Source organism: Papilio xuthus, unplaced genomic scaffold, assembly GCF_000836235.2.
Source record: "Papilio xuthus unplaced genomic scaffold, Pxut_1.1 DF828780.1, whole genome shotgun sequence".
NCBI classification, from domain to species: Eukaryota; Metazoa; Arthropoda; class Insecta; order Lepidoptera; family Papilionidae; genus Papilio; species Papilio xuthus.
The window spans coordinates 3,976,643-3,999,746 of NW_013529869.1; the positions used below are offsets into that span (position 1 = coordinate 3,976,643).

A 23,104-nucleotide genomic window follows, 5' to 3' on the forward strand; every position below is an offset into this window, starting at 1 on the left:
ACACAAAGGTTAAATATTCCCGCTGGTAATGCAAATATTTTTATCAATAAAGTTAAATCTCTATTTTTATAAAACGTCTTTACATAAATGGATCAAAAAGGAAATTTATAAAATATTCGTCCAATAAGCAAATACAGTAGAATCTCGATATCTCGAATGTCAACGGTGATAAAAAACTTCGTCTTATTGAGTCTTCGCCTTAACAAGAATTTCACGATATTTGACGGTGAATTTCTAGTGAAGTGTGAAGTGAAGACATAACTTAGACTTACATATGTAATAAATATTATTTTCTTCAAGTTACAAATAATAATTCGAGATACCGTTCAAAGTTTTCAGTTAATGTTAACAAAATTCGAGTAATAGAGATCCCTCTGTGTATCAATTGTGTATATGATATCAAAGATAAGGCGCGGTACAAATATTTTATAACATTCTTTGTATTCTGTTGTATAGTTTGTTTTATTTGTAGTGCAATATTATTATTCACGTTTAAAATTATTCTTTTTAATATAGCAAAAAAAAGCACGCTAATATTTGCTAATCATTATTATAAGGCACAATATTAGAACGTACATTAATAAAAAAAATTAAGTATTTTATAAAACATATCTGTATAAAATCGAAAACAATAATGTAATCTTGAAATACTTATAAAGAGAACAGTAACATACTAAGCTATGAACAATATAAGAATATTAGTATATGTATACTTTTCTGTGAATTTTCACTGCTAAAAAACCCATACAAAAACATATTATCCCATATACGGGATGGCAATATGTTTCGCCAATGGAAACAGATGGTTAGGGTATATATTTTGGAGTTACTTTCCGCGTCGCGTGCGGAATAGCAGAGCGATGTAGGCGAGTAGTCTAAACCCGATGAATAACAGCACCATGTTGACCACATCCATCGTGAAGTCTTTCTGTAATAACATACATGTATCAAAATGTTAGTACAATCAGCTATATCTTATATATAAAATTCTCGTGTCACAATTTTCGTTCCCATACTCCTCCAAAACGGCTTGACCGATTCTCATGAAATTTTGTGAGCATATTGAGTAGGTCTGAGAATCTGCTAACATCTATTTTTAATCCCGCGCGGACGGAGTCGCAGACAACAGCTAGTAAATATATATATATACATGTACAAAGCTTCAGAAGCTTGCGTATGCCGTCGCTTTCAAAAATATGAACACTCGTATCCGTCCGTATTCGTCCGTCCATAAATACATGATAATGACGATAAGTTTGTAAAGTTTTGTAAATTATTACATTATTATGGAGCTGACTAGTGATTTAAGTGGCCCAAGTTACCCCCTGGGTTCCACTGAAGACCCGTAGGAGCCGACCGACTGACCGCCTTTTTTTTGGAGTCGCTTCTCCTATTGTGTGCAAATCTAAAATATGCAATCGTCAAAGCAAATCGTATCTTTTTGTAGATCATATCATTTTTGTACTTCCTAAAGTAATAAATATAGGATTTTAAGAATCCGTTCTTCTATCGGTTGTTTAATATTACTGTTATAAAGATATTACCTCAGAAAAGCTGAGCGTTTGCAGCACGACTTGTCCGGATGCGGGACAGGTGAAGTTCTCGCGCGTGCAATCGATGGACTCGATGCCGGACCACTGGTTGACGAGCAACGCCTCGTTGCCGTACCGGAACCAAGATAGGTACGAGATCCAGCCCAGGTACGGCGGGACCGAACTGAAAATACAAAACGAATGAATGAACAAACGAACCAATGAATGATTTGAGTATTTTAAACTAAAATACGTATACCCAATAAAAATTAGATTAATTTCAGTTATCTCTGGTTTTCCACGGAGAATGACAAAGATGTACATTTTTATTATATAAGTAGGTCGACAATAGAATTCTACTACTAATAAGTAAAATGTTTTTTCAATCAGATGTAAGTAACCAACCCCAATTCCATGGATGTAGGAAAATCGAAAGTTTTGTGTCAGAAACACCCCAAAATGTCTGTCACGGCGTGAATATTGTGATCTTACCCTGAATTGAGGAAGAAGCCACCGAAGAGCATGAACGGTATAATGATGGGCGGCCCCACCGACGCCGCCATGCTCACACTGCTACTAGCGCACGAGATCAGGTAACCTGGAAACACGATTAATATTATATTAAAACATTTATATTGTTAACGACAATGTAAAAAATATCTCCGATAGAAAAATATAACTTAAACAAATGCAGAAATCATTATCATTATACCCCATTGACTCATTATATAATTCAAAGATATGTGTGAAGTCAACCATCCCGCACTGGGCCAGCGTGGTTGACTATGGCCTAGTCACCCCTAACTTAGGGTAGGCTCCGAGCCCCTCGGTGGGGACGTATAGTGAGCTGATGATGATGATGATGATGATACCCCACTGAGGGCCTCGGAGCCTACCCTAAGTTAGGAGTGACTATGCCATAGTCAAAAAATCATGTAATATTTTATGGCTTCTAAGTTTTGTTATTTCTTTTCAACGGACAATTCGTAGAGATTTGTCAAACAAAAGCTTTACTGTTGCAATGTTTTATTTACATATGCGACATAAATTAAAATAAATAAACAACACATATGGAACAAACAAACAAAACATAAATGCAAATCAGATTATGCGGATTAACACATTGAGGGAAAGACTTGTTATTCTCAGTTTACTTTTATATAGTTGTTATAAACAGTTACATACCACCACATAAAGATTTGGCTTTTAAGCACATTTGGTATGAATAAGATTGTTTAGTATAATTTTCTTAATTTTTAAACATTTTAGCATAAAATTTATCAAGATCTTCTTTGCTGTATAATATTGTTTTAATCATGAAATAAACACTACAAGTTGCGTCAATGACATTCTTTAAGTTTATGACATAAATTCGTTGCCTCGTGATTTTAACGGAAAATTATGCTTCTCAAATGTCGGATTGTATAATTACTAAATCGCCCTTGTCATCGCTTCTAAGAAGGGCCTCTAACTCGACCTACGAAAGGTGTGTTACGTAACATTTTGGTTACAAAATAACGACATACTTGTTTGTTAACTTTAGATACGTGAGTCCTTGATGTTTGTGGGAAGTATTAAGATGAATAACAGCCTGGTGGATTTTATAATATTAGCTTATTAATCTTTTTCCCATTTGCTTAAGTTAATGTTTAGTAATTTATTTTAAACTATATTTAGACGTAAGTTTGTATAAATATGTCATCATTTATTCTAAATTAAAATCAATTTAAAAATAACTTTTTTTATAAATTGCATAACCTTAAGAAATTTATTTATAATGGTTAAAGTTATTTAGTTCACTTTTTCAAGAAGCAAATTTATTTTAATGTGTTTGACAGCTTAAATTGACAGCTTGACCGTTCATTAATTTGACATTAGATAAAAAGTCCACTGTGAAATGTTGAATGGAATGTTGTTTAGCCACTTTTTAATCACCATTTGTGGTATATATTAAACAATTATAGGTTCGTCAAAATTGTGATTAGATTTGAAAATGAATCAACTGTAATTAAGCTAATGAAAAAAAAACTTACAACTAACAATCTGTTTAATCGTAACTTGCATAGTTTCTCTTATAAAAGCCAGACTTTGAATTTCACTGAACGATTCTGAGTGCAGCAATATGTATTATGCATATACATAAACATAAACCTCCCTTTGCAAGTGTTGCATACAACTTCACATTTTCTAAACGGGAGTGATGTTCCCATATAGAAAATTAGGCTTAAGTCATTCCTTCACAGCACGACAGAAAGCATATCTCATCGTGAGTAATGTAGACTACATATATTCTTTTAATCTATGCTCCAGAATGGACGCGGGACGGATTGTTAGTAGGGAGAATATAAAAATAACATACCGAATGATGTAGCGACATTGGTGATCAAAGCGGCCAATCCTGAAGCGATGAAGAACCTCTCAGGAGCGGGGTTGAGGCCGATCATGTAGTAGGCGATGGTGGTGAAGACGAGCGGTATGGTGGCGAAGACGGGCGCCTCCGCCAGCGTCTTGGAGAGGAAGTACACGTCCGCGCGGTACATGCCCGAGTGGTGCTCGCGGATGAAGATCGGTAGCTCCGAACAGAATACCTGTGACGTCATTTTTATTTATTATTAGGGAACAATGACTAGTTTATTATGAAATTATCGGTTTTATTACTTAAAATTTCTGTTATAATTCAACATGCAAGATTGAAATACGTTTAACATACGCTGCATTTTAGGTATAAAACAAAAATAAATATTTAACAATAAACTGCACAAGAGATAAGATCAAAAACATATGACTCTAGAATTTGATGTCAGTTGTCGTATCTTACATTAATGACTGCGAAGATGTTCTGGAATGTCATGTTGGTGAGGAACATGAAGATTGCCCCGTTGATGTTCATGACACCGTCCTGATCCAAATGCTGCCCGAAGTATATCACCCCAATGAGAATTGATACCATCTGAAAATTACATGTCATAAGTGCCTCTATCAGTCAGAACCAAGCAGTCACGGCCGCGCCAGTGGTATAGGACAGAACTGGTGTGTTTGTGTTGATAAATACCTGTCAATTACCAGATTGGTATAATCGAAGAGCCAAATGTGAAGTTGAAAAAAAACAGAGTTTACTAAGTATTGGTCGATGCCAGTCTGAGTTCATAAACTTTAAAAAATGAGTACTCTTGTATAAGAAAATGTTTAATACTCACGATAGTCTGTAGGAAGCGGACTTTGATGAGCATTGGCTCTTTGGTGACGGAGAGCCAGGAACGCCAGAGCACGGCGCGGAACTGCGCGCACCAGCTCGCCTTGTAAGGCGAACGGCGAGCTCGGAGCGCCGCCACGCTCGACCAAGGCGCGTCTGCCCAGCCGCCGGAGATCTTACGCTAAACAAATATACTCATATTTAAATAAGTAATAGATGGGATTAAAAAGGAACAGAGCCCTCCAGTAACGTAAAATATTTCAACCATTAACGAGAGGAACCATCGATCAGGCAAAGTGCATTAACATTATTGTTTGTGGCTATCCTTGAAATTTCCAGTATTGTATGTCGTTATTATTTAACCTATTATTTAGTCACGCATACCCATTATCATCATTATATCTACAAGGAAAGAAATGTTATTTTTACCTCATGAAACATGGCATTTTCGGCTTCATATGCAATTTTGCAGCCGATTTCCGACTTGGCAAAAGACGTGCAAACAGTGTCGATGGTGTGTTTCGTCGTCTCCTCTCGTCCTGGTATTCCAGCTAGTAGTTGGATGTAATGGTCTGCGGGGTTGTAATTTGCGGGACATGCGGCGCCTAAGCTATAAAAAGGCAAAGATTGAGCATGCATAGATGTAAATCTCCATTTGTAATTTCCGCTGTTTTATCAATTTCTTTAAAGAACCTCGGTAAAGCATTGATTAATCAGATAAAGCACCTTGCATGTAATCCCTTAGGTCTGGGTTCAATTCTCGCCATGTACTAATGTATTTTCGATTTATTTAATCTAATTAGCTTTTTGGTTTTTACTTACTCTTTAAAGAACTCCGTAGCCTGATCAGGTGAGCCCAAGAAGGCGACTCGGCCGTCGGCCATGATCAGCAACTTGTCAAACATTGCGTACAGCTCGGAAGATGGCTGATGTATCGTACATACGACCGTCTTACCTTTTTTTGCTAGACCGCTTAATACCTGCGAAAGATTACTTATATTGGGTCATTCATAAAACAGCTGTTGCCCGCGATTCTGTTCACGCGCATAAATAATAAAAGTGTTAATTCAGATTCTACATCTATGCCAAATTTCCATCCATTCATCCATCTAAACATTCGTACAGTAAGATTAGTAGGAATAAGATTTTATTTATACTATATATGTATATACTTTATAAAGCATTACATAATAATTAACTCTATTATGAAATTCCAAAACGTTATGACGACACATTTTTAAAACGTGCCTCCGATTTCGAGTTCTATGGAATTTGACATTAATATTTTTATTTTTGAACGGACCAAGTTATAAGGTTATTAGATTATTCGAAAATTTATAAGTACATCTTTATTAAAGATTTCTCGTAAATTTAGAGCATTACTAGGTCAATTTTACATATTGTTATATATGTAAGCTTGGGTACAAACCTGTATAACATTTTGAGCCATAAAAGAATCCAGTCCCGATGTTGGTTCGTCGCAGAACATGAGCGGGGGGTCGGTGAGCACCTCGCTGGCGAACGAGAGCCGCTTCATCTCCCCACCTGATATGCCCTTCAGACGGCCAGGAATGCCAATCACGGTATTCTGGCACTTTGATAGCGCCAACTGAAGACACAAATCTCACTTGAAGTACGAGGAAAAGGATTAAAAAAAGAACAGTCTCGACTGTGAATAGTTTATTGGTTACTTATATTTATTTTCGTTTAATAGTTTAACAGTGGTCTATTTCATAGCAGCATTAGCTGTTGCACGAATGTACTGGCTCGATCGGTTAAACACCACGACTACATAGAAAACAGGCGTGAAGTGGAAGTCTCTCCGCGTTTCGTCTCATGCGTGTGCTTGCCATGCCAAATTCTAGTCCCCTCTTTTTGTTCCCTACCTACTCTTTATAGTATAGTAAATTTAATAATAGCTAATAAATATGAGTTCACTCACCTCTTGAATAACCTCTTGGACCCTTCGCATCCTCTGTGCGTACGGTATGTGCCGGTCCATACGCACCAAAGCCTGTTACAAATAAGTGTCGTGATGTACTTTATTCCCTTTAAGTTCATGTTTTAAATTTAACCAATTCTACTTGATCACAAGGTATATATCTAGTCATTAAGTACTAATAATACCTCAAATTGTCATGTTCCCGACGTGCCAAATCAAATTCCGGGTATGTGGAATGTACTTGTTCTGGTGGTTTGTTTCATTGCAAAGATTTTTGAAAAAATCTCACTTATTAAATATTACATAAGTTTTAAATAAAAAAAAATTGAAAGTTGTAATATAAACCACTTTCATTTTTTTCGAATGTCTCAAAAAGACCTGCAATTGGTATCCATAAATATACATTAAATATTGGAGCATTCAAAATACGTGGCCTGAATTGATTTTATCGTAACTACTTATATAATGTAATCAATTTGAATGTAACTTGTTGTAGGAGAAACTAATGGTAAAGAAAAAAATGGATAGGGAAACAGAAAGACGGACGGACAACAAAGTGATCCTATAAGGGTTCCGTTTTTTTCTTTTCGAGGTATGGAATACAAAAAATAAAATAAAAAATTAGTAAGTGATTATGGTATACGAATATGTTTTACTGCTATATGTAAAAACATACATGGTATATAATAGCTGCGTGTTTGTTGCAAATATGTACTCTTTTAATCCGTTCTCGGTATGTATTTACGTATGCAATTTGTCATGAACGTAGATAATAGGTACAAGTTCCGCAGTTAATTTTAATATGCGGCTAGAAACTTGTTTTGTCACCTTACAGCACAGGTTAAAAATATTAAAATTATCTTTTAGAATATTACGAAGCATCTGATATATTATTGTAATAAATTGATTTTTTTTTTATGCTAAGAATCCTAATTATATATATAAAATTGGCGTGAGCGTCGGTGGCTCAGTGGTCAAGCACTTGACTTGCAATCTGCAGGTCCTGGGTTCGAATCCCGCCACGTAATGTGTTTTTCGATTTCCGATTTTACATATGTTCATTTATCCGACGTTCTTACGGTGAAGGAAAACATCGTGATGCAACCTGCACATATCTGAGAAGAAATTCAAAGATATGTGTGAAGTCAACCAACCCGCACTTGGTCAGCGTGGTTGACTATGGCCTAATTACCCTTAACTTAGTGTAGGCTTCGAGCCCCTCGTTGGGGACGTATAGTGAGCTGATATAAAATTAAAACGTATTGCATTTATAAGTTGCATCATATTTATTCTTCAATCACATCACATTCATTCATTTGTTCATGTAAGTGCCATCACGTGAGTTTACACTGACGAAATACTCATACAGAAACATTGTCGTCGCAGTTTTGTAAAGGAGAATGAAATGGATTACAATAAAATAAGTTTTTGTTAGTGTATTTCTGGAGTGAACTTACGAATAATATTTGACTTCTTATTAATATTATAAATGTTTCGATGTATGGATGGTTGCATGTTCGTTAAAGGACGGCTGCTTGTATCCGATGAAATTTGGCATATATGTATGTATTAGATCACTAGCTGTTCCCCGCGACGAGCGAGGTTCATACTATTCTAGAGATAACTTCTAACAAACATACATCCATCTAAACAATTTATAAGATTAGTAAGATTGTCTGGATGTTACGAATTAAGTTTTGTTTTATCCGCGCGGACGGAATCGCGGGCGACAGCTATAATGCAATATATTTTGTGATTGTGTTCAAAGGTAACTAAATATATCTGTCTATTGGATGATATACATTTGTTGTAATTTAATAGTGTGGTTACTATATGTATACGTCTTGTGTGAAATACTATTCCATTGGTATTGAGATGTTATTTCATATCGTGTAAACTGAGTAGCCTAGTTTTGGTTGGACAATCAATTCAATTTATAATTAACGCAAGATGTCGCCCGCCACTCCGTCTACGCGGAATTAAAAATAACTTAATTATTAGCCTATGTGTTGTTCCAAGCTGTGGTTTTATGTACGCCAAATTTCAACAAGCATGCAGCCGTTTTGGAGATTCCTTCAAACAAACATCCATCCATTCCATCCATCTAAACATTCGAATTTATAATATTAGTAAGAAGTGAGATATAGGTTATATACTATTAATATTTAATAACTATAGGTCGCCATTGCCAAAAACTGACACAGGATTTTTTTTAAAACGTTGCAACGATTTTTATGTCGTTGTGTTGGGCAGAGAAAACTTACTGTAATCTTTAGCTTTGAAATCATACCAAAGATATCAAATTATTTTTAATATTGTATTTTTAAAACGGTAACAAAAATCTCAGCAAACAAAAAACTCTTATTATAACGTATACTTGTGAAAATAGCTCATCAAAAATAACGATATATCCGTTGTGATACAAAAACCGGAATAGTCGGGATCGTAAAAAACATCCAATAAAAAGTCGAATCCGGGCCCAATTTCGATCGCGGTCTGAACAAACCTGTCTTTCTTGTAGCAAATACCCTCGCTTGAACTTTTAACGGTATACAGCATTGAATACAATATCGTATCTACTTTTGCGAAAAAAAACCCGGAAAAATAAGAAAAACCGAAAAGGGGAACAAGTAAAATCATTGGCTATTTAAACAACTATTAGTTACTTTGGTATATCCATATTTATCATTGGTTTCCGAGACCAAAATATCTGTTTAAACATATCGTCATCCCACTATTTATCTTTGTCGAAAACAGATATAATAATATGTTTTAAACGGTTATTTTGCGTTCAGAAACCAGCGATTAGTGCTTTAAAATTTAATGGCGATCCAGAACAAGGTGAATCACCAATCACGTCTTGTACAACCCACACTCGATTAGTTTATATTGTGTGGTTCGTTATCCGTATAGTAAGTAGTATTTTACGGTTTTGAGATAAGCAAATAATGCGTGTTGAAGATTTTGCCCTTTTTTACGCCAACACAAAATGTATAATGCCCTTTTGTTTTAATAAACGAGATCAAAATCTCTGCATTAAACATATCGTCATCCCTGTCATTATCCTTGAAAGAACAGAGATAGCAACAAGTTTTAAGCGAGGATTTTGGTCTCAAAAACTCGCGGTAAAAAAAATCTCACAGAACAGTTTTTTAATCTTTGCAATATTCTCCTTTTAAATATTGATTTGTTCTGAATATCGAAGACAAAATTGAATATAAGAAAGATTGTTATCTAATCGAATATAAAACATGATTAGTTATTTTACGATGCTACGAACATAGACTAGCGAGATTCCTATATTATGTCTTGAAAGTCAAGGTCTTCTGACCGGTTGGCCATTGACGGCTGGACTTGACTACTTTTTATACAAGCTTTTGAATAGATTTTAGAACTATTCAAATGCTAACATAAATTCTTGTGCATACGATGTCATATAAGTGATTTTGTAGTGACGTGTAGTTAAAAACTTAACCTGAATAAAAAAAAGTTAAGCTAGAATATTGACCTAACTTTAAATCTTAATTAAAAAACCCGACTGACTTACTAAATGATTGCTTTTTTAAAACTAAGATGATAATATTTAAATGTTTGTAATTTAAACCAATAAAATAAACGGTAATATTATATGTAACACTTTCTTATTTCAGAATATACTCTTAAAAATCGAAAACAGCATAACGCTAATGATTATATTTGTTTACATTAATTCATGCAAAAATATTTTGTGTTAGTATTAACATCGAGTGTATCTTGTCAACTTTGTCCATTTACGAAGGACCGAACTTCATAAACAAACAAGAATTTTAATCAGCCAATTAAGCTTAATAAAATGTACGTATGAACAAGTGAAAGGATTGGATTATCGACCATCAGATTCAAAGCCGTACACGTGACATCATCAACTTGCCCTTGTCCCTAACTTGTACTATTCTTCCATACATCTCCATCAGCCCTCATATCTGAATTCACTCCCTTCATATACTCTTCACGTACACGTGACAATTGGGACCGAAACCACTAAGATGGCTTTTTAATCCTGCATTTAATGGTGGTATATTATAATTGTAATGAAAGCTTTAGAACTTTAGAGGGGTTAAGTGCCTACTTCCACTTGGCAACTAGTCGCGCGACTCTGGTTGAGGACGGCTATCATTTTTATAGCGGTTACGGTCGCGTGTGTGAAAAACACGCGACTTGATATAAAAAGTGTTTGCCATTTGCTGGTCGCGTGGCACTAAGTATATCTACGATAATATTCTTACCTGGAAGATAAGATGTTCTCGCACTGTTAGTGTTCCAATAAACAGATCCTGCTGTTGCACGTACGCTGACAGCGCGGTCAATGCCTCAGGAGTAGCAGGCTGGCCGTTGAGGGCCCTTGTGCCGCTGGATACCACCCCGCTGGGCGTCCTAAAGGTTAAGGTGTTGAGGAGTGTAGTCTTGCCAGCGCCCGATGACCCCATGATGGCCAGCAACTCTCCAGGGTACGCCGCGCCATTCACTTAAGGAATAATTTATTTTTTTAATTGATGACGTAAGTAATAAAATGTACAATTTGCATATCCTTAATTCCGATTTCATTTATTAACGCACATGATGACATTATTTTTATAAAGCAGTTTTATATTACATACAAAAAGTATCGCCTCGAATCAACCACACTGCGGTCGCCAGTTATTAGGAAGGTCTTTTTGGTTTTTTAAACACTCTCTACAGATTTAAAAAATAACAACTGAATTTTTGATACTACACTTACCACTTCTTAATAATTGTTTTCGCTGCTGGAACATTCTATCAGAGGACGGCTTCCAGAAGTTCCAGAATCTTCTGTCTCTAGACCTGGACTCGGTAGCGAAGGCGTTGACATCTGCCCATGTGTATGTGACCTTCTCCGTGCCGCCAATGGCGCCATAGTTGCGAGTCTGAGGTATTGCCAACGTCACCTCACCGCCACTTGTTCTTGGTGAACCACTTGGTGTGTTACCATCCTAATGAACAAAATATGTATCGTAAATTAAATCTTATAATGAAAATGTCACACTTCGTGTATATTGCCGAAACACTTGTAACATAACATGGAATGAAATTGCATGATCGTTTGGGGACGGTATTTAATTTGCAAATTGCGGTATTAAATTTTGTATTAACATTTGTATTTATTAAAAAATATAACATATCTTCAATGGACGAAATTATCAATTAATAGAAACGTTTGTTCGATTGTTATTTCATAATTAGATATTATTAAAATTGGTTTAATGTATTCTTAAATCAATCTAGTTGAAACTAGTTCAAATTACGTGCTCATTTAAAATTAGGAAGTATAGATAAAAGTTCAAGATATATTTAAATGTTTGTCTTACTTCCTCAAACGATTGAAATAAAAAAATGCAATCTTATTTTTAGCACGACAAAATTAAATCAATACCGTAACAAGTCATTAGCATTTTTCGAAAAAAAAAAGATTGCCTATTAATAGATTTTACGCATATTTTATTTTTGATTTATTCATTTTTTCTTGACTAAACTAAAAATAGAAATAAATGAATGTTAACAGTTCTTGATTATAAAAATAATCCATTGTTTTAATGAAACAAAAAAAAAAGAAAGGAAATTTAAAAAGTTTTTTTCTTTTTATAATATGTTGTTAAAGATCCTATGCAATAAATGAGCATACGTAAAATGTATTATATTTTTGTATTAAGAAATATATGTTAAAGTTTTTGTTTATTATTTAAATTTATATATTTTTATATTTACGATTGGGATGGAAATCAATAACTTGGAATCAATAAAAAGGAATGCTTTAGAACTTTAGGGGGGTTAAGTGCCTATTTCCACTTGGCAAGTAGTTGCGCGAATCTGACAGTAGACGGCTGCCATTTTATATATTGCCCATGTAACTTAGGGTAGGCTTCGAGCCCCTCGGTAGGGAAGTATAGTAAGCTGATGATGATGAAAAATTACATAATAAAATATTATACAACGAACGAAATACAAAATGTGATGGTCAACCACGTATAGAAATTAATACATACGATAGTATAAGTACTTTTGAAATGAAACCTTAACCTTCTGAAATATAATATTTCCATATACGATAACAATAAATAGGGTCTTTCTTTAACGTACAAGCTCATTCTGTACACTTATCAACAAACTTAATTTACAATCAACGTTTGAATACGCGCAGGGGCCATGGCCGACCTCGACCAATTAACATAAAACCATCATTATAATAATATTTCGAAGCTTCCTATCTCAAGGTTTGTTAACCTATTTTAATAGTAAAAATTATTTCTTTCGCAATTTTTTAAGTTTATATCTCAACAAAATATCATAAAGAGGTTATATAATTTATCATCTTTTCTCTACAGTATTTTAAAAATGGAAAATACAAATGGGCATTTAAAAACTAGATAAGACACAGTTTATTTGACGCAACAGAGACAGGTAGACATTTAAAAAAGTGGAGTCGAAAACTTCAGATATAACTAAGTGTTTGTCAAAGAATATTCCGTATAAATGTTTTTCTGTTTACTCGTACATGTGTTTTATTACACTAGACATGATAGCAAGTTTTTCATGCATCATCACAACAAATATCTAAGATAAGAGCGCGCAAAATTACTGGTTTTTTGTTGTCCGTAAAGTCTAAATAATATTTTTTTATATTTCATAATTAAAAATTTATATTTATAACACACATTGTTTATAATTTATTGGATAAAACATTCGAAGGGAAAATCTCCTTTTTAATAATTAAACCGTTTATTTCCTGTATAAAAACATCTGTACGGACATACTGTCATCTCTTGTTTTTTCAAGGGGAATGAAAGAGACGACTATACTGTGACATTATGTACAAGTTTATAAATGATCATCGATACAAAAATGAAATAGTAAAATATAAATACGTTGTATGACCAAAGTTCTTTTGCCATTTTTTCTATAGATACTCGTTGAATCACTAGTTTGAATTTCGAACACGTCGAGCTACCAACCGCTACAATTAGCGCTAAAATGAAGAAAATCAAATAGGCACAAAATGACACTACTTATAGCCTATCCAATGGAATATAGCGGTCAGTGTACTATTGAATAATATGAAAGCCAGACTACTAAAATGTTAGCAGGTGTAACATAATTATTTATGTTGAACTCTAACCCTCCGCAGGTTAAAGAATGCCGGCCAAATCACATTAACTGAAACCGGATCCCTTACTTAGGCTTCACGGGAAAAGGTACGTGTGTCATCAAAGGCAACACTTATTGGAATACTTTTTAAATACGCTTATTTAATATTACATTTTTGGTTACAAAACCAACATATCTCTCTCAAAATTAACTTACTTGAAATGTTTGTAAGACTAGAAGTCATATCAACAGATGATTACTTAATATTTATTATATTTACTAGCTGTTGCGCGACTAGGTCTGCGCGGAATAAAAAAAAACATAATTAGTAGTCTATGTTTTCTTCTAGACTGTCTTCTACATGAAGCCGTTCTGGAGATATATAACATCCATCCATTTATACATTCTTATTTATAATATTAAGATTTTTAGCTACGTGATTCAACAGGATTATTATATCTAACAAGCCGTGTAATGGTAATAAGACGACACGTGACTACAGTCGCGTCAATCACGGATGATTGAATAATAAGACTAAAATTAAACAAGTTTTTCCACAGCGTAGTGTAACATAGTCTTTTGATATTGTAAATTTAAAAAGGAAATTTGTTTGTGATTAAAAATTCTATGATTCTATCATTATTCAGCTTCGATTTAAACAATTAAGCATACAGATGTTATTTTAAGCCTTTTACTACCTTTATCCACTGATGTAAAATTTTCAATTGTATCTAAAGTTTTGTTCTCTCTATAACAATAATTTGTTTATACTATACGTCTTCTCACAATTCTGGATTTGACATAATTTCAGTACAAAAACCGCACGAGTTTTCCGAGTTCACCGAACCAATATTAGGTTAGTATCAGCCAGTATTAGGTAATAGCCGGGGTATTAATGATCGGTAGTGACTAGTGACCGGTGTCGCACGAGGTATCGCATATCACCAGCCAACGAAACTCCGCCGGACCGTGGATCAGATATAATCTGTTGCACTGCGGCGGGTTTCGGAAGCCGTCCAAATACTTTGATGTCTATTGTAGAACTACTTACGATATGGTTCTAATTAACCTAACAGTTTAGAAAAACTATTTCAGTATTATAAATATTGAAAGTAATTTTTATATGTTGTGAAAGCAACTGACTAACGACTCACTCAAGAATCTGATTAATCGGAGATACAAATCTAATGAAGATTATTTTATTTACCTTATATATGAGAAATCAATCGCCTTTTAAATGACGATTTTTTTCTGTAATCGATTAAAATTGACGCAAAAATAATACGGCATCGATTATTGGGTACGGGCGTTAATCTCGAATACTATAAAGTTTGTACACTTTTTTGCAATTGTTAGAATTCATTATGTAATATAATCTGCAGTCTTTAACAAAATAGTAGATTTAAATTTATCAAAATTTTAGTTATAACGTTTTGAGTCTTTGACGGGGAGTTTTTAAGTTAACTCTAAGTCCTAACATTGCAATTGAGTGTGAAACCGCAATAAATTTTAAATATTAGTATTCAGTTTCGTTGGGGCAGTCATATTGAGTCTGGGAATATTTCCCACGATATTTTTACGTTTAGCATTGGCCATTTACATATTTTATTATTCCACTATTTAAGAAGTTGCATACTAATTCAATAACTTTGGTTGAGAGTTCAATTATTGTGTGGAGGGTTCCATAAAAATAATTTTCTTTGTAGACTAAAAAAGACGCGAAAAAGTTTAACAGCAAACTTTTTTTAACATTTCGACGCTTTGTAAGTAAGAAGAGTTAAATTCAAAATGTTTTCATCGCCATTTGAAACTTTGAACATGGAAAAGAATAAAAATGTAATTTTGAAGTTTATTTCACCAGCAGATATCGAAAATGTCTGAAGATTTTTGTATGGAACCCTATCTTGTCTGAATTTTTATAAAACTAAAATTTGTCTAGATCTTGAAACTTTATTAATCAGTTATTAAAACGCTAAGGTAGTGTTAATCTTGTGTACATGTATAGAATATCGCGTCACGATGTATGTACGCGATAAACTCCGAAATGATAGAAATAATTTTTATCAAATTTCGTAAGATAGGATAGTTTTTTCTTAAATACGTAGGCTACTAATTAAGTTTTTTTTTCGCGCGGACGGAGTTGCGGGCGACAGGTATAATCTTATAAATAATTAATTAATCCGAATTATAATGCACAGCAACCGGTGTATTTTATAATATTTGTTTTCCTAAATTTACATAAAAACCACAAAATGGCCTAACAACTGTATAATTATTATATAAGCCATAAATCAATGTAAATAAATTTCCAGTCTTATCTGTCATTCCATGTAGGTTGATTTTAATTATGAATAAAAAAAAATTACATAAATACTCGTAATTAATAAAGAATCTAAAGAATAGTCTTAAATAAAATATTAAAAACGAATAATTTACTAAAATTAAAAAAATCAAAGAATTAGTTTAGCTATCCAACGGGGGAACGCTGCCAGTATCTTCGGGACCTTGCCTAAAGGAACTCCTTTTAATAATATATTTTAATAGTTAATTAAATATTACTTGATGACTTTTCATTATATAAATTTTACTAAATGTTTCAATGGTTGTCCCCAATGTGTTCGTAAGCCACAGGAAACATTCCAATATGGTAGGATGGTTTAAGACAGTCGAGGATAGTTTGTGCTCAAAAAAATCTTACTTTCATACTAATATTATAAATGCGAATGTTTGGATGGATGTATGTTTCTTTGAATATGTCTTCAAAAAGGCTGAATTGAAATTTGACATACATATAGAACATAGTCTGGAAGAACGCATAGGCTACTAATTACGTTTTTTTAATACCGCGCAGAACGAGTCGTGGGTAACAGCTAGTCTACGTATAAAATCTAAAGACGGTTTCAAGCGGTACCTATATTAGGCAACAGGAAGTTCACTATTACGATGAATAGGCAATGATGAAACGAACTGGTCCATTTAATGTAAGCCATCTCCGTGAATTGCCAAATGTAATTGATACTTTGGATCGTCAAACATCGATAAATTCCGAATTGTATTTTGTATTTATTATATAATATTTATATAAAAAGAATAAAGTTCCTAAAAGCCGTATTTCATTTGGCCTAATGTTTTAATTACATTTTTAATATAATATTTTTTAATTTATTTTTGTAAACACATTAACAAATTAAATTACTAATACAATTATAAATTAACTTCTAATGAAAATAGTTTAATGATGAATAGTTTCAATTTTACACTTTTCACCCACTAAAACATTGAAGCAAACTTAATTGTGAGAATTGGAGCTTCGAGCTTCAATAAAAAAACTCGTTCCGTGAGTTCGGTCCTATTCACGGTCAGGCCACTGACTTGAAATGATTATATTAATACTAATTTAAAGTTATACTATTTGAATCGTCTCATTTTTAACCGTGAAATATTCTACGTATTTTACTGATCAAATTATTGCCATAACTCTATTTTTTACTTTTTCTTTTCAATCTCTTTAAAAGCTTGTTTCTGTATTTTGTGCAAGACATAATAATCAACTTTAATTAGCTAAAAGTTTTTTTTATAAATTAGGAATACTTCTAAATTTGAAGTCAAATGTCACACAACCGAAATTAAAATCAAATCTACACGAGAGCTATTCGTTCAAATAATTTCTACGTAAAATAAATCCTAACCTAAACGATCGTAACACAACATTTCTTATCTTCATGCAAATATTCAACATTCCGAAGCAACGTGGGATGGCCTATGCTGTCGTATTTCTACAATTTATCTAGTTGTATAATGTCGACAGATTCCACATTTATTTCTTATAAGCCTATAACATTTATTGCCGCACTCAAAGACGTTAATTGGTTACTAAGGGTAATCCTTTGTGTAAGTTTCTCATACAAAATCTACACATAGAGAGACTGCTCAACGGATCTTCGGCAGCTAGTATTATGTCTACATTATCTGCTCTCTTCTCAATTATTCTAATCACCCTGAGTTTTTGAGACGAAATATACCCATTTCATACATATTGTTATCTCTGTTTTATCAGAGATGAAAGACAGGGATGACGATATGTTTTATACAGATTTTGGTGTAAGAAACCCACGGTCAGTAAAAAATAACTTCTAAATATTTACTCATCTCATTCTCATATTTTAAGTAGTTATAATAGCAGCCACCGTAAATAGAATAAATGTAAAATTTTCCATCGGTTTAAACTTGTTTTAAAACGATTATTATTTCGTTGCGATGTTGTTCCGGTCCCAACCTTGTGGTTACAAATAAGCTTATTAGTTGGTTACTTTTACATGTTGTGAAATACTGACACCGACCAGTTAAAAATATATACTTTTTACGAACGTCCTTTACACCAAGTTTACCAAATACAGAAATATATTTTAATTTAAAGCTTTTTTATATTTTGCCTATAACAAATGTACACGTGTAACGTATGAAGTACGTGAATCTTAACCCCATTTATAAAAACAAACGATTTAAATAGTTTTATCTGTTCCAAAATCTAAAAGCAAAAAATGACGCCTGTTGATACTTCCATGCACCGTTTCATCCTCCCTTTTAACCATTTTTCGCAGGAAAAACTAACCCATGTCCTTTCTCAGGATCTAGACTACATGTGTACTAAATTTCAATTAAATCTGTTCAATAGTTTTGGCGCGGAAGAGCGACAAACATACTTTCGCATTTTAATATTAGTAAGGCTAAAGATGTAACTTAGGGGTAAGTTCTATATTTACATATTTAAGTGCCCGATTGATTATTTTATTACATGATTAATATATAATATAAAAATTGACTTCATTCGATTGGAAATAAAAATAACTTTTTTAACATCCTTGAAATAATATGCTCGGATGTAATAAAATATAGACTATTATAGATCGAGTCGAGCAAATATTATAATTTGCAATTCTAATTTGTATGAAATCAAGTTAACAATTATCTATCCATATCTATGAAAACCTGTTTGAAATCATATCTGTACATCAAATATTCCATTTTAATAATACTAGGACCCTCAAAATTAATATATATTCTACAATAATAATGCACGGAAAATTCCTACAATTCAAAAAGTCAATTCAAATTGAATGATAAAACAAAATAATTAATAAATTGAGACATTAATTATTTCAAGAGTAAAAGCTTATTTATAAAGTTTATATAACTAACCTGGGGCGAATTATTATATGTAACCCGTTGATTATCCACAGAAGAAGAAATCAGTGGTTCATGTTCTTCCGATCCGGCAGTCATTTTGAATATAAATTTAATTTAATTTTGAACAAAACAATTAAATAAATCCTACTTAATTTATCACAATCATGTTAACCACTAGATTTTACTAAATAACTACACTATATTTAGTATATTCTGTTGTTATTTATTTATTTTAATTGGCGTGAACGTTGGAAAAGCGCGGGGTGACCTCACACGGTATGAACTGCACTGCGGACGTTCACCAACTGACGAACGTATTCGTCTTTCCATCGTCGTTGAACATTTCTTAAACCGTCTCTTTGTTTTTAGATACAATTTCTATTTGTTCTGTGTCTCAAGCAACTCTTGTTGATTTAGTGATAATTGGGAGTTGACATTAGTAAAGATGCTTTCGTTATTATATTTAAATGAGGTTGTACAATTACACCAATTGAGTCTTAAATATATATTTATACGGTTCATTTAAAAAAAAAATAATTTTGAAAAATTTATTTAGTCATAACTTGGTTATTTTAATTTTTTTATAAGAGAAAGGGGGCAAAAGAGCAGGGGGAACACCGAGGACAATACCAGAGGAACCGCTGATGCATCGTCAGCCTTTGAGATGGTGATACGCTCGCGTCTAGGACCCTAAGTCGTAGAAGTTTGGTTAATTCTCATCCTATTTAAGAATGAGATGGAAAGGGGTTACTAAGATTAAACTTGTTAAATTAAGTTCCTCCTAATACACTTAAATCCATAAAATTTAACATGAAAGGAAAAGAAAATATACCTGTACGTAAACATTTATTCAAAAATCATATTGGAGATAGCAAATAATTATTCAGTAAATTATTTTATACAATAAATGAAATATCCTTTATTACTTTCGTTATTCGTATGATTAAATGACACATGACAAAGGAACTATTGTATCGTACATTTGAGATGACATTACCTTAACAATATGCCTTATAAATATGGGCGACAGTTAATCACTTATATCTAATTCACAATATCGCCAAGTTTTCACTTATTCGCTCGATATATTTGGTTATTTCCCTACAAACATACTACACTTTATATCCAATAGTCTTATACCATCAACAGATATAGTTTAATATAAAACTGCTACAAATTATATGCTTTAAAACAAGACAATTGGTGATATCCTCTAAAGCACTCGATTATCAACTTTATTTATATATAAATAACACATATTTACATTGCACAAATGAAGATCGGGTACTTAAACGTAATATTAAATACAAAAATTATATTAAGGTATCGGATTTAGCACTACATTAGGAAGCATTTTAAATTATACTATGCCCTTATATGATTAATGATTTCGATATAAATTAAAGGTAGGTACACACTGTGTAATAATGCGTTATAAGCGAACAGTATTAGAAATACACTAGTTCATATGTCAAGGAGTTTCAATGAAAATGTTAACCTTCCTATATGTATAAAGCCAATACATTCTATTCTCCACAAATATCACAGTAGTGTATTCCTACCTTTATTTACAGAAATTGTATCAAGGAGTATGTTTGGGATAGACTACACTATGGTTTTTGCAATACTTTAACTGATATTTAATTATAAAAAAATCCCTTGCTATTGCCACATTTGATCTCAAACACGATGTATGAGAAATAGTGATTCAGAGATTTCCAGTTACAAAATTCAAAAAATAAATATTATATACGACAACATGTTTAATATGTTCAATAAATAATATGTTTATAATATAATTAACACTATTCGGAAGCTATTGTTTTTGGAAGAGTATTGGCATAATGAATATTCAGTAGGGTAAATGTAAACAATATAATCATTGCAGTACTGATTTTATATCCTTTTGCTTTTTAAATATAGGATACGCGACTACGAAATATATTACAATCTCGGTGACCTTAATAAATTTGCAACAATTATTTATACACAACCGGAGTTCATTTTATATGGAATTATGTGCGTTTTTTGAGTAAATAACGATATTTTCATTGAATTTTTAGTGTTTTGAAGCCTTTTTGTATTTGATATTTATGACGTAACAATTATTGTCGTAAGTTTTTATTAATGCTTTTGCAAAATGTATAATATAAATTAAAAAAAAAACTCGTATCTGAAGTAATCGCTGTCCGACTGTCAACTTTTAAAACAATGAAACAGGCAGACAATCGTAAATGGCAGCCATTTTAAAAATCATAAATATTGCTCTTTAAAACAAAACTGTCAGGAAATGACGTTTGCTATTAATATTTATACAATCCTTAAATATATTTCGAGGTCACATATTATGTTTATAATGCGATCAGTCTGACACATTATATTTGGCAGTGTATTGGATAGCTTTATTAAACGCGGTGCAGCAGCGGTTATGCAGCGTTGCCGCACCACATGTCTGGCATATTGGATACTTGTGTTTAGCGTTACCAGGCGTCCGGATAAAGTCGAACATAAGGCTGTTTAATTGCGTATCCGGCCAAAATAAGCAGTTTCCGCGTTATCCGGCTTTTGTTTCACATTTCGCAAACGAGAGTGATTTTACATTTTTTTCTCGTACCTTTTAATACCCAGACAAAATCCTTAATAATGTCTGGCCTTTCTACACAAAAGTTTGGCCAGACTGGTTGGTCTGTCCGACTATTATGTTTAACGACTTGGTAACCCTACTTGAGTTTAACAAAACTTTAGGACAATGCACTTCGGATTACAGTCCGATTAGCCGAACTAGCATCAAGGACATAGACAAATGTATGAAGAAACGAGTTTATAGTTGTATTTTTTAACCTAAGAAGTTAAAACTGAGATTTAAAAATTATATATTTTTCTAGCAAGTATTTGGGCATTCCTACATTTACAACATGTATATGCATACGTTGTAATAATTTTCCATACTTATATATTAGCATTAAATTATTATAATACAAAAACGAGTTTGAAAACAACTAAATTCAAGTCGCGAGTTAAATATGCAAATATCTTATATACAACATACATTTGAGCAAAAGAAATACTTTTATTCATTTTAAACAAAATTTTGCTTGTCATTGACGTAATTAATACAAATAAAATGTTTCTCAACAAAACCTTAAAATAAATATTTTTATTTTTTTAATGTCTTTCTCTTAGAATTTTATCAATGATAAATAGTTCCTTAAAATCAACTTTCTGTTTAACGACAATCAAAAAATAATTAAATTGTTTACATCGACAAAGAGAAGAAACGTCTAGAAATATAATCATAAGAAACGTTAATTTAACAAAAAAAAAATTTATATAATTTCAAAATACAAATTAAATTTAATTCTATTTTTAAGAAAATGAAATTTACAATAAATGGATATTAAAAAGCCATAAATATCCATTAAATTTGCGTATTTGATTAATTATTATAATAATGAAGTTACATTATGTGTTTTCATTGAACAGTTTAGTAATTTAATTTCACAATATTACAATATATCATTGAGAAGACATTATACATATTACGACTAACGCAATTACCTAATTGTTTTATGACTTAATTATTAATTAGCTAGCAATTTGAAACAAATATATGAATCAGTACAAAAACTATAATACACAGAATTCTTGATATACATTTCAGACACGAATAGTGTTATGTCTATTACTCTGTCATAACTCACCGAGAATTTAGTTTAATTTTTTTTTATTTACCCTACTTATCTCGATCCCGCCCCGTTTTTATGCAAACCAGATGAATGAATCGTAAAATTAGCCATCGTATTTCGTCAGCTTTAACCATTGGTTATTTATCCCTTGAACCATGTAGAGTGGATTAAATCACGTAATCAGAGCCATCTTAAACCATTTACTGTCGAATACTTGTACAAATTCTTTAATGAAACAGAGATAACAAAATATTTTTGTTAAAAAAGCCTACATTCATTAATACATAATAAATATCAAGATAACAAATATGTGGATTGACTATGTTTTATATTTCGACTCAGTTCGTTTACTTGTGAGCGAAGCTTTTAATCTTACGATATAAAAAGTATACCTGCTTTAACCGGTTCTTACTGCAATAGGGTG

At 32.5% G+C, this 23,104-nt stretch overlaps 1 protein-coding gene across 1 annotated transcript; it reads right to left on the reverse strand.

Moving 5' to 3' along the window:
• Nucleotides 1–19,309, reverse strand: w (eye pigment precursor family transporter white). The gene is made up of 13 exons (XM_013326912.1): nt 19,007–19,309; nt 11,427–11,658; nt 10,933–11,171; nt 6,668–6,739; nt 6,155–6,334; nt 5,548–5,705; nt 5,155–5,335; nt 4,730–4,906; nt 4,351–4,482; nt 3,892–4,120; nt 2,025–2,130; nt 1,545–1,716; nt 1–928 (listed from the first exon to the last, which is right to left on the reverse strand). Exons 1-13 carry the CDS (start codon nt 19,088–19,090, stop codon nt 827–829), a joined length of 2,064 nt encoding a protein of 687 aa, XP_013182366.1. The 5' UTR covers nt 19,091–19,309; the 3' UTR covers nt 1–826.
• Nucleotides 19,310–23,104: the final 3,795 nt, after the last annotated feature.

Coding starts and splice junctions, on each gene's coding strand:
- w (XM_013326912.1), bottom strand. CDS start 19,090: ATGACTGCCGGATCGGAAGAACATGAACCACTGATTTCTTCTTCTGTG. Junction 11,172..11,426: donor AAAACAATTATTAAGAAGTG/GTAAGTGTAGTA, acceptor TTATTCCTTAAG/TGAATGGCGCGGCGTACCCT. Junction 6,335..6,667: donor TCCAAGAGGTTATTCAAGAG/GTGAGTGAACTC, acceptor TTGTGTCTTCAG/TTGGCGCTATCAAAGTGCCA.